The following is a 13,764-nucleotide window of genomic DNA, read 5'->3' on the forward strand; positions in this document are numbered from 1 at the left end:
GGGATTTTTTTTTTTTTTTTTTTTTTTTTTTTTTTTTTTTTTTTTTTTGCAAACATTTGTATTGTTAAGAAAGGAAGGAAGCATAGTGACTCAAAAGTAAAGAATAAAATTATTTGTTCTATTCATTAAATACTATTTAATTTTTTTAAGAGAATAATGATTAATTAATAATTACTTTTAATTATTAGTTGACTTTTTTTAGTACTAAATTAAATAGTATTATCTTCCTTTCAAAAAAAAATAGTATTCTCTTAAAATAAATGTGCAGTATTTGTCAATGACCTTCTGGTCATGTGTTATGTAGTGCTATCTCAAATGGGAGGTCATAAAATTGAGTCTCAGTAAGTAGAACTTAACAAAAAATGTGTAGTATTCGTTCTATTAATTAATCATTATTATCTAAAAAGAATTAATTTTTTTCTTTGCTTGACTTAAAAAATAAAATTGTTAAGAAGGAAGGAAGCATGGAGATGCTTTAAGGACTAAGTTTTTTTTTTTTGAAAGGAAATACTATGAGTTTTTTAAATATTGATACTCTAACAAGTTTGGTCTCATTAGACAAAAGTTAAACTAAATTTAGTATGTATATCATTTTTTTTTTAAGATAAAACCTTAATGCATTAAATCACGGGAAAGACAATTTACAAGAAAACTAGGCGGGACATCAAACCATTCCCCACAACCTGACATAAAAAAGGCCTCTCTCGCAACAGAGTGAGCGGCACAATTCGCAGATCGTTTGACAAACCGGAATTCGACATCATTAATCAAAGATGCCAATTCTTTAATATCATTTACTAACAGTCCAAAAGTAGAAAAAAAGGAAATAGATGAAATAGCATGAAAGACAATTTGTGAGTCCATTTCCACATCAACATTACCTATCCCGGTATCTTTGAGCCAACTTAGAGCTTCTCTCAGACTAATTTTTAACCTCAAAGATTCCTTCTATACGCACATTTTTAGCAGCCAAGAATTTGCCTTCATCATCCCGCAGTATCCACCCCAGACCAGTAACATTATTATTGATATCCAAAGCTGCATCTGTATTCAATTTTATGCGTCCACGTACTGGTCGAATCCAATGTTCTAAGCTTGTGTGCGTACTGCCTCCAGTAATACCAACATTAGCATATTTCCAATTATTCGTATGTATATCAGTTTTAATCAATAATTTATACTGAATTTTCTTGTTGATTGCCTTAGTCTTTACTCATTAAAGACCTTTTCATATGTTTACATAATGCTAATTGTGAATTTCTTAAGGAAATTGTTGTTTGATAAGACACATCAACTAACACCAACAAAATATTCCCTACTACCTCTTAATGCATGCCTTTACCTTGTACACAATAATTGCACATGGTTATACATAAAATAACCAAATAATATATATATATATTATGCATCTAGTCATCTAGATACAAATAGTATAACAGAATCACATTGATTTCTTTATTAGTTGCTTAAAGAAGAGCAAAGTTCTTGGACGTTTGTTTATTACATTGGTGTAACTTAGCTGGTTTTTGGATGATAGATTATGGGTAAGAACGCAGGATCGAGTTTTGACAGTCGTAATATAGGTGTTTCATCCTCCTTGCTTGTGGACACCGAGCTCTCATTTAATGAACTATTGAGTCGCTGTGATTTATTCATCCACAATCTTGCCAGACTGAGAAGTGAAAGCATTTGGAGCGAGAGATTTCGCCGCATTTTGTGAGCAAGAGAGCACTATTCAATGAGATAGGGCTACAAAATCAAAAGGAAAAAAAAATTCTTTATTAAATCCTCCACCACGAGAATATATAAAACTCTTTTTATTCACTAGTTACCATGAATTAGTCAGACTTCACTCCCGGTTAAATATGAATCTAATTATTAATTAAATACAAATCATATATTATCATGTCAATGGTAAAATATTTTAGTGATAAATTTTGATCCTAGTAACTTGATCGCTTGTGTGCTATTGACAAATTATTATGTGGACCCGGGCCCACATTGTAATATGGACCCGGATTCAAAATACACTGTTTACATACTGAATGTTTACAATTTGAATTGTGAACATTCAGTATGTAAATTGTGATGGATCCACCTTGTGGCAAGGTGGACCGGTTCCATGGTATAAGTATTGGGTGCTATTAGCATAGGCCAATAAGGTATTGGATTTGGTCAATTTGGCAAATAAGGTAAAGAGCCCATAGATATGAAACTAGATGAAGATTGATAATTGGAATATTCTTACAGGGCCTAAAAAAAGTCACATTATACTTTGGGCTGCAATATTGGGCCTAATGACCCACTATCATAATAATTAAAAAGATTAAAAAATTAATTTAAATAAAAAAAAAATAGGCCTAATACCCAAGTAAATTTTTTTGTGGACTATTTGTATATTTTTAATATACTAAAAGTACATTGTAGTCCGTGTTGTTAATCATTAGAGCAATCATATCAATGATTTATTTGAAGTTTTAGGTACAGTAAATTGTGAGGTGGAGATGAGAGAAGGTAAGAAAGAGAGGGTTTGGATTCAACTGCAAGAGGAGAGTTATTGGAACCGTAAACCCATCGCACGGAATCCCAAGGCCAGCAAGCCACGCTACGTGGGCTGCAACAATGGCGCGCTTGACAACTATGTTTTTTTTTATTTTTTAAAAAATCATATTTGTTTTTTTTTCCTCCCCTCCCATTTTGTCTTCCTAATTACACTTACAAAAACTACTCAAAAACCACAAAAAAACCTCACTATTAAGGAAGCTCTTAGTATTGGCTATAGGTTTCCACTAGAAGATGGATGGATTAAACTCAATACGGATGGTACTTGGAAGTTGGAAAGCCTCACGGGTTTGGCTAGGAGGGGGGCTCTCGCGTAATTACAGACACGTGATAATTAGAAACACATAAATTATTAACTGCAGAAACATACTTATAGTTAATAATTTATGTGTATGTAGTTATCATGTTATGTCAGGTCATCTATTTTTTTGAGAATTATTGACACCGATAACTACCTAACAAATTGAAACATTAAGAGTCAATATCGTCTCCATTAATGCGAGAACCCACAACCTCTCAGGTGAGAGAGCAAGTTGGTGTCACTAGACAATAAGTTACTGATTCTTATTATTGAACAAATATTGAGCATATAATTAGAAAGACAAAATATGACACATAAACGGGAAGAAAAAAAAAAAAGAAAAGAAATGTGCATACATAAAAGTGAAACAAGCTTCATGAATTCATTGATTCATTATATACAACAATCTTTTTTCTTACTCGCACGTACAGTTCAGTTAATTATAAGAGTGAAGTTTAGAAACAATGATTTGTGATCGAGTATTGCCAGCGACAGTGTAGAAGATCTAGTCTCTATCTTCAGCTAAGTTATCTTTCTAAATGTTCTGTCGGGTATTTGGGTTTGGAGATTCAACGCTTTGGTAATAATTTTTTTCTTTTTCTTTTTCTTTTTCTTTTAATGAAAAGTATTAAAAAAAATTCATGTATGATTTAAGAATCTGGTCAATAAATGACACTTTGTGTTCTGGGAAAGGTATCCAAAGCTATGGCAAATGGCAATAGGAAAGCAATCAGTAAATTAGATTGGTGAACTATTAGTTCAAGTGGGACCCTCAATCATTAATTTCTTTTTTAAAAGTACTCCTTAGATCCAATTCTTGTCATCATCTCCTCAGTACATTTCTGCACATTCACACACACTATCCAATTATCTCATAATAATAATAATAACAATAATAATAATAATAATAATGTGTCATTCTATGGAAACATTGTAGTTCAGAAATAGAAAAGGTACTTGATAGAGTCTACAAGAACAATGAAAAATGGTTTATAAATTAAATTCATTCTATAAAATATCATATATTGTAAATCAGTAAATGTAATCGTCAATTATATTGTGTTTCAAAATGGTTATTTTGAAACTTTATAAATTGGACAATCAGTAAGTGAACTGTTAATGTAATTGCAATGTCAAAATTATCTAATTAGTCTCACAATAGTAAGAATATAGGACGTCGTATGTCAAAAAAAAAAAGAGTTATTTTGGTCATTCATGTCACAAAATATTCATTTTAAGAACACAAAGCTGCTTTAGGGGACCCATTAACTATTTTAATACATATATATTTGAAGAAATTTTTCAATTTATTTTTAGAGAAATGAAAAATTATATACTAAAAAAACAAAGAATTTAAATAAATACATATCTTCAATGTTGCATTTATAAAACACTACTATTTTATAATGAATCATAAGTATTTTTTCATAAAGAAAAAAAAAAAAGAGAAGAGTTATAAATTACTCAGTATATACAATTATGTAGTGGTTACTGATTTCCTTCATTACATAAAAAATCAAAACAAAACAAAGTGTTATAACTAATCATTTATATTCATTAATTTACATAGTTACATTATTTGGTTCAAAAGTCACTTTTAATGATACCAAATTTAGTAAGAAAAAAAATGATAATTTGTAGCATTATCTATTTACCTATCCCAAACACAATGAGAGGTTGCTCCAATACTGCCAGGAGCTCATGGCTTTGAAAGGTCGCTTTCACATTGTCTCTGGTAAGACTAGATTTCCATTATTATTCCCAAAATTTGTGGATATGACTAATTGAGCTGGTCATACCAGCTTTTTAAGATTAGTCATTTAGTACAATGTTGTAATAAAGTGATTAGGAAGAAATTGACATTGTTTCAAAAAAAAAAAAGGAAGAAATTGACATGAACTACTAGAGTTGAACAGAAGAAGAAACTGTACTGTACTATGAAAACTTTGATTTATGAACACTAATAATTAATATAATGTAAGGATTCACAGTGATCTCTTCTTCTTTTTAGAAGACTTACCATTACAAAACAAAGAACCTAACCCAAAAAAAGTAGTTTTTGAGATGTAATTAGGTGGGATGTTTAATACTGGGCTGATTCTCACGCCATGCCCGCCGGAAGAAGATCTGCAGCTACTGCTCTTCTTTAATGCCGAATTGTTTGTGTTTTTCTTTGAACAATTCAAATGGCTTTGGCTTTGGGTGTTGAATAGTAATGACGAGACTGAGCGTGAGATGAACGGCTCCGATTTTGATCTCTGTTTCCGGCGGGCACGCGGCGGCGCGTGGGGTTTGGGGGTGGGGGCGGAGCCGGTGGAGTTGCTGCGGGAGAGGAATTGGAGGGAGCGGACTTGCCGGACTAGGCCGTGGCCGGTGCCGGCGCTGTTCAGGCTGCTGCTCCGGCGGAAATGCCAGAAATGTTTCGCCGGCGGCGAGGAGTCTTCGTCGGATTCTGGGGTTGTGGACAGGAATTCCTTTAGCATCTTTCGGTTTTCGTCGGAATTTGAGAGGCGGGGCGGAATTTTGGGCGCCGGCGAGGCCGCCGGGAGTTTCTTGATTTCCACCGGGAGGATCTGGCCGTTGGCGAAGAGCTCGTCGGCGGAAAGGGTGTGGTGGCCGGCGGTGGTGCAGAAGTGGAAGTCGAAGTCGATGGTGGGTTCGAAGAGGAAGGGATCGTCGGCGGGGACGATGTGGTCAGAATCTTGGAGATCATGGGAGAAGGAGATTCTTGGGCTCGCCGTCGAGCTTGAGGCCTCGGAGCATACATCCACGGCCATGGCTGGGAGGGGGTAGGGGAGGTGGGGGGGAGAAGATTGGAAAATGGTGACAGAAATGGAGAGTTTATAATAAGAAAAGAAAGGAAGATTGCAGGGCAGGTAGGGGGGTGGGGTTGGGGTAAAGATTTTGTGGCAAAGAGAGTCAGATGTTGCTTTTTATGCTAAGTTTGCAAACTTTAGAATGCACTTATAAAAGGCATAAAAGGAAATTTGTGATGTGTAATCAATTTTGCATGGGTCAGTTTGTGTGAAACCATATCACATATTTTTATCCGTAAGACAGTTCGGCTCAAAATAAAATGAAATATTTTATTCATAATTTAGTATTGTCTTTGCTAGTATAAGTATTATATTTCATTATGATCCGATCTGTCTCTCGAATAAAAATCTGTCAGACAGTCACACACAAGTTTTTGTCATTTTGCATATATTTGTTCCTCAAAGAACTACAAAAAGAAGGCAAAATTCCTGATTGACTATTAATCAAATATTCGATCCGTCTCACAATTTAAGACCCGTAAGACAGTCTCACACAAATGTTACCTAAAAATATTAGGTTGTTTTAAAGAATTAATATGCGATTTGGTTCTCGACTATTAAAATTTCACCACTTTGATCATCGACTTTCAAACTCTTGCTCAATTCTATTCTCAAATATGCAATTTTAACCTAAATAGTCATTGGTTCAAACAAAAATAGTCCTGATTGAATACCATTTTTGTTAACAATTGAATAGTTGAGAATGAAAATGAACAAGTGGAAGTCAATAACTAAAGTGGTGAAGTCCTAATAGTAGAGGGACCAAATCGGGTATTAACTTTTGTTTTAAGGATATTGAACTTGAAACATCGTTTTTACAAAGCCAACTGTCCGACGAATTCAGATGGGGTTGCTACCAACAATAAAAGGAAATTTGTGATGTGTAATTCTTTTAAATGTATATTTAGAAAGTGAATTAAAAAGATAAATATAGCCCCCCAATAATTAATTATTACATTGTTTATTTAGTCCCTCTTGCTATCGAGGGCAAATTTTACTCTAGACCACGGTTTAAAACGGTGCCATTTCTTTTAATTAAAAAAAGGGCAGTCGTTTCGTCTATTTGTATAATGTATTCAGTTTCATTTTATATATATTGTAGTTTCATTTCGTCACAACTAAAGTATCATTTACACACTACAATCTTATTACACTCAGACATGTGAATTTTTTTAATCTTTTTAGTACTATTGACTCTGTTACAATGTAGTATCTGCTCATAGTTACTTTCTCAACCAAACTTCCAAATGTAGCACAAAGGACCAATATCGCCCCCACTAAGGCTCGAACCCACCCCTTCTCAGTTTCATTTTATATACATTGTAGTTTCATTACAATACAACTAAAGTATCATTTTGATATAACTACAATTTTATTTGTCAATATATACTCAATATGTGAAACATGTTATTCAGTTTCATTTTATAGATACCGTAGTTTCATTTCAACACAACTAAAGTATCATTTCAATCCAACTACAATTTCATTTGACAATATACAATCAATATGTGAGATATGTTATTCAATTTCATTTTATACATATTGTAGTTTCATTTCAGCACAACTAAATTATAATTTCAATTCAACTAGAGTTTCATTTGGCCAATGACCTTGTGGTCTGATCTAGTGGCATCTGGTAGTGGCATTCGGTTGCACCGCATGTTAGAGGGGACATGTTCGAGCCTCAGTGGAGACGATGTCGACTCTTTGTGTTTCAGTGAGTTTCATTTTATTTTAAGCACATTACAAATATAAAACTTTTGTTAAATGTAACGGTTATCGTTTCTTTATATAAAGAAAAATAAAGAAACAACGTAGATTTTAGACCATGTTACAGAATATAATGATTGCAAAAGGAGTACATACGAACAAACAAAACAAATAAAAAAGTGAAAGTGAAGTGGCCAATTAAATATTTGAGCACCGAAAGCATTATAGATTTATAGGATGTTGAAAATGAAAGATTTGGAGGTGGAATGACCTTCATCTTCTAGAGAGCCCACTTTTTTCAATGGTAAAAAACATGTAACTATTTACAGTTGCGGCTGAAGAATTTACTGGCAATATATATATATATATATATATATATAATTAATCATTTGTCAAGTTGATGTAACTCAGTTAATTAACTTAATAACTACAAAGTTTTAAGTCTAACTAGTATTTTCGCCCGTGCGTTGCACGGAATGGATTTGTTATAATATTTTAAGAATATTTCGATCGATATACAATTATATAAATTATAACATCGAATATTGTATAGCGCAATTGATGAAATTGGTTGGATCAATTATGTTGTCTGGTGTTTTTCTTGCTTGAATTAGAGCAAATAATTGTTCAATTACCGGTGCGATGCACAAATAAATTTTTTATTATATATTTAGATAATAAAAATAAAGAAAATTATTAAAAAAATTCTAATATTGAACGTGTACATTTATTTGATTATAAGATTAGTGCAAAAGTATAACTCAATTAATTGAAATATATACGACTTGTTTGTCTAGAATTATCTTAAAAAGATCGATATGTAATATGACTTATGTAATTATATTATTACTAAAATCAATATGAGAAAAATGAGAAATAATTTAATTATAATTATTATAAAAATAAATTCAACGACCAGTGTTATTATCATAATAATTATTAGGCAACTATTATTAGTCAATTACACTAATATATGTGCAATTATACTTTTATACCTTAAGTATATTAATTTTCACCCTATCGCATTTAGTTTTTCTTCCTCCTTCATATTTGAATGAATTAATTGTAACTATTATAAAAAATCTAACAGTCATGTTTAATTAATTTTTTTTAAGTTTTTAAATAATTTTCAGTCAATTAGTAATATCCATTCCCTTTTTCTATTTGCCTAATTTTCCTTTTCCATTATGATTATTTTATATTTTCAATCAATTAGTAAAATCAGTTTTCTTTTTCATTTTCTCTTTAATATTGTCTGGGCGGAATTTCACAAAGGATGACTGACTCGGGAGAAAGCCACATACAATTGACCCTGACTAAAGACCGATTTTTTTAGCAATAACCCAACGTGAGTTAGTGTTTGGCCTTAGCTTTTGTTTATAGTCATGGCATATGCAAATATCAATGAGAATTGTTTATGCTGGAACTTGAAGGACAATCAGTGGTTCTGCCAAATCAACATTATAGTAAGGCAAGACAAAATCCACGTGCTCCTCCCATAGAGTAACAGTGAGCCGACTACCCCTGAGTAGTGAAAACAACAATGAGCATGATGATGCCTAAATTTATACTTAAACAAATCAAAATGACATCCAAACAAACACATACCGAGAGTCTTCAATGACAAAATCAATCAACCTTTGAGGATTTGAATTAACTTGGACAACTTTTTGCTCATTAATGAAAACAACACGGCCAATCAAATCTGCAAAAAAACAAACAAAAGATTTGCAATAAATGACCTTTTGTATCCTATATTGCGAAACTAAAATTTATATATTTTGTAGCAACTAAATATTTAAAGTATTAATAAGGATGCATGTATATTTAATATTATTTTGGTCTGATAAAATGTTTCTTGACAAAAGATTTAAAATTGGCATTCATGAATGTATACTATTAGAAATTTAGTATAACAAAAAGAAATAAAAACACCAAAAAAAAAGGAAATAAAAACACATCTAGTATAGAATAAGATTTAAAGAAGAATTTACCAATTAGCAATTTAGCATATTGCTATCCACTCCTCCGGGAGCCTTCAATGTTTCTTGAACTTAACCACAAACTCTTTAGGGATTTGTAAATGGATACAAGTTCTATGAAGAAAGAAAAAAAAAATATTGTAATGCTCTCCAGGTGCAAATATTAAATATGACTACAGTATTCACTACAAAATGCCAATCACCGCAAAATTTACACAACCTTTTTTCCTCTAATTCATAGAACAAAATTCGGCCACGATATAGTCACAATCTGCTCTCCCTAATTTATATACACTTTTAAACTTAATAGCATTTACCTGGGAGTCATGGAGTAAGCACTCCAGTGTGTATTGGTTGATTGTGGAATGTGGATATTCCCTTGACAAATAACAACGCATTAGCCGGAGTCTAATACAACTCCTTCTCGTCTTGGGAGATAGGTCGGAAGCAGAGACAAAAACAGACCCCATTAGTGAAAGAACAATATTGTTGAAAGATTTGCGTGACAATATCGTTTTACTATTTCGATTTGTGTGAGTAGGTTATAAAATTTCTAATTGATGAATGTATTTATAATACGAATTGACGGAGGAATTGTAGTATAGGAATTGTAGAGGAATTGTAGTATACGAATTGTATTGGAATTGTAGTATAGGAATTGTAGAATAGTAGACTTCATTTTGTAGTATTGGATTTCGTGTTTTAATAGCAGATTTATTTGATACGAATTGTATTGGAATTGTTTTGTTTTAATATTATTCTATTGTTTATACGAATTGTATTGGAATTGTAGTATAGGAATTGTATTGTTTTAATATTATTCTATTATTTTAATTGTTTTAATGTACAATATTTTGGGCGGGAAGGAAGATTTCGTTTTGGAGGATTTTGTTTTTATATATATAAAGATAAAGATTATGCAAACCATAATATTAGGAATTCTATTTGAATTTACAATTGTATTAGGGATAGGAATTGTATTACCATATTTTACAATATTACGCAAACCATAATATTATAGGTCTGTTTTGGGAGGGAAGTTAAAACTGAGGATATTGTTTTTATTAATAGTATAGATTGCATTGCAGAGAAATATATATACTGAATTATTACCATTAGTAATTCTAGTCTAGAATTGTATTACGAATAGGAACGTAGGGAAGAATATATTTTATTAGGAATTCTATTTGAATTTACAATTGTATTAGGGATAGGAATTGTATTACCATATTTTATATTACGCAAACTATAATATTATAGGTCTGTTTTGGGCGGGAAGTTAAAACTGAGTATATTGTTTTTATTAATAGTATAGATATCTGTCTTTGACCTTCTCAATTTGAACAAGTTAATTATGTATATATAATCTAAGTTAGTTTACTTTTAGTTCTTTATTAGCTAACGTTACAAGGTAAGCTCCCTTTGACCTTACGTCAATTTGAATGAAATAACACAAAAATAACATCAATTTGAATGAAATAATATAATAGTCTGACAATTGACTTAGTAACTATACAAGGTTCTAAGTGCTACTCTCTGTCATTGACCTTCTTGATTTAAATTGGTTAGCTATGAGCAATCTATGATGGGTTATCTTTCTTGTATGCAATCCTTTTTCGACTCATAAAACAAACTTCACTCAGAACACACATTTAAATAATGGCTGCGCTGTTTGGACTTTTCCATAAATGATTTCTCTCTCCTCCATCATTTTCTTACTTTTCTCCAAGGGTGGAAAATTGTTTTGAAAGGGAGAAAAAACACACAAATGTTCTCCAAGGGTGGAAAAATTGTTTTCAAAGGGGGAAGAAAACACGAAAATAACAACAATTTGATTGAAATAATGGTGCATGCTGATGATGGCAACTATTGGGTTACAGAGAATATGAAAGTCAATTTGGTAATTACATGGAAAAATTAAATGGATGTATTGTAGACCTATATCTATAGTAGCTAATGTCTTGTAAAAGACAAGCCTACTTTCATTATTGTGTCATGCAATGCAGTAAGCAAAACAAGAAATGTGGCAATCTGAAAGTGATGGCAATTGTGACATTACTATGATGACTATGAGTGTGGCTTTGCTTTAATAATGAACATCACAAGCTAAGCTAGGGAGTGTACAACTCATTAATTGTGGCAAACTATACTATAGCTTGTGACTTGTGATGGGTAATGCATCATCATCAAGTGTCACATAAGTGAAATGTCTAGTAATTTATTGATTGATTTAAAGTCTATTTAATGATGGGTCATATCAAAATATTTACATTTTAACATATTCAATTCATAAAGCTAGTTCAAGAGTGATAGCTTGTGGACTCGATCTGATCTATTATTTGAGGGTGTACACTAGGTAACGTCGCCTTGTAATCTTAATCGACAAAAGACTATAATGAGGTAAATCAGCCTATGTTACGTATAACTGACCGACTAAAACCAAGAAAATTAATGTGAAGGTAGATTATCCATAATTAGTACCAAACTAACAGCACAGCCAACCTAACTAGAGTACAATACTACATCTTGCAATTGTACTCTTTATTTATTTATTTATTGTTGTTGTTGTTAGGTGATCCTAGCTTAGTTTTGTCAAACTAATTAATCCTAAGTGCACAGAACTCTGCTCTTAGAGCCACTGCAAAAGTAAATTGCGAGTCGCAAGATCAACTCACCGTTCAGATCCTATTTTTCATGGGCTTACAATAAATTTAATCCACATTTTTCATCATCCTATGCATTTTTCTCATTCAATTCTCTATTCTTGGATAAAGACTATACACTTTTCGGCTAAGTATTTATTAGTATATTTCTTATTACCATGCGCAATTAAGTCACATATATTTAATTAATTAATGGAAAATAGAAGGAGAGAGAGAGAGAGAGAGAGGGGCAGCAGACAGATAAGAGAGTGTATGTGTTGGTGTATCCTCTTATTATTGGATGCTGGAGAGCATATCATGTTACCCGACCACTACACCCACCTCGTCCTATGGGGACACATTTGGCATCTCCTATGTGACATTTTATTAAATAGTTGTCAGTTGGGGAAGAAATGATAGTATGCCCACTGCAAAATCCTTACATCTTTCAAATATTCCTTCTTCCATGTGACCTAATCCTAACAGAAAAATACTACTTGAACTTTCAAATTATACTCCCTACTTTTACTCTCTCACACAAAAATTTGATGTCGACACTTTCTTTGCGACCCACAAGATGAAAATAGCTTATCATATCTTGCTAAGGAATAAAAGTTAGGGAGTATAAAATGGGAATCCATGCCATGTAATAGAACTCTATATACAAATCACTATTCAGGTGAGTGACAATCCACATGCATCCATTGGTCTTAGCATATCTTATGGCTACAATTTTTCTGCCTATTTTTTAAAATTCCTTTTCAATTGTATTCTCAAGGGTTGTTTCATAATTCTTGTGTGCATCTAAAATTGGTAAAATAAAAATAGATAAAATACTATTTAACGTTATTTTGCATGCTTTTAGGGATATTTGATCACTCCACTGTCAAATTTTATTAGCTTCCAATCGTTCATGTTACACATAAGTGCTGACCACCGTCTACCTACCAATATTTTGTATTCCAAAATCATGCATGTGTACAGTTGATTATGCTACATAGCATAGTAGTGTAAACATATACTTACCCTCTTATCTATAGTTGCAAACACTGAAAACTCGGGAAACATTTTCCGGGTTAGCAAACACACCCTCAAACAATTATAAGATCACCAACATAAAATTCTAAATGACTTTAGGAGTCTTATTATTTTTATTTTTTTTAAGTATAGGTGCTTATTATCATTTTTTTTTTTTTTTTTTTTTTGGCTGTAATTCTTTACTAGTGCTAATGTATGTTAGGTACCTTATTACCTTTTATATAAATATTATATAAAGAAAGAATACATATAAGTTGAGATGGCCGAGTTGGTCTAAGGCGCCAGATTAAGGTTCTGGTCCGAAAGGGCGTGGGTTCAAATCCCACTCTCAACAAATTTATTTTCTGCCAGTTCTAACTTAACATAGAATGGCTGAGTATGTTTGATATAAACTAAATAAAGAAAAAATACGTATAAGTTGAGATGGCCGAGTTGGTCTAAGGCGCCAGATTAAGGTTCTGGTCCGAAAGGGCGTGGGTTCAAATCCCACTCTATTCATGGCACTAATGTAATTCAACTTGTATGGTATCAAATCAGTTTTCGTGGCAAACAAGGAAGGGATGTTTGACCTTTTAGATTCAAACATATACAAGACTTTGAAAACTATTTAAATTATGCCTTAGTTTAAAATTAATTAATCAAGTTGGCAATAATATACTACTACAGTTTTGTAAGATTAGGACTTGTTCATGGTATCCACAAGACTGGTTTGA

General features: G+C 32.2%; 1 protein-coding gene and 1 non-coding gene across 2 annotated transcripts; one reads left to right on the top strand and one right to left on the bottom strand.

Annotated features, from left to right (window-relative positions):
* Positions 1 to 4,771: 4,771 nt before the first annotated feature.
* Positions 4,772 to 5,651, bottom strand: LOC116005017. The gene has a single exon (XM_031245234.1). It carries the CDS (start codon positions 5,638 to 5,640, stop codon positions 4,849 to 4,851), a length of 792 nt encoding a protein of 263 aa, XP_031101094.1. The 5' UTR covers positions 5,641 to 5,651; the 3' UTR covers positions 4,772 to 4,848.
* Positions 5,652 to 13,304: 7,653 nt separating this feature from the next.
* Positions 13,305 to 13,385, top strand: TRNAL-AAG. The gene has a single exon. It is a non-coding gene; the product is annotated as a tRNA-Leu (tRNA).
* The last annotated feature ends 379 nt before the right edge of the window (positions 13,386 to 13,764 follow it).

Source organism: Ipomoea triloba, chromosome 14, assembly GCF_003576645.1.
Source record: "Ipomoea triloba cultivar NCNSP0323 chromosome 14, ASM357664v1".
Lineage (NCBI taxonomy): Eukaryota > Viridiplantae > Streptophyta > Magnoliopsida > Solanales > Convolvulaceae > Ipomoea > Ipomoea triloba.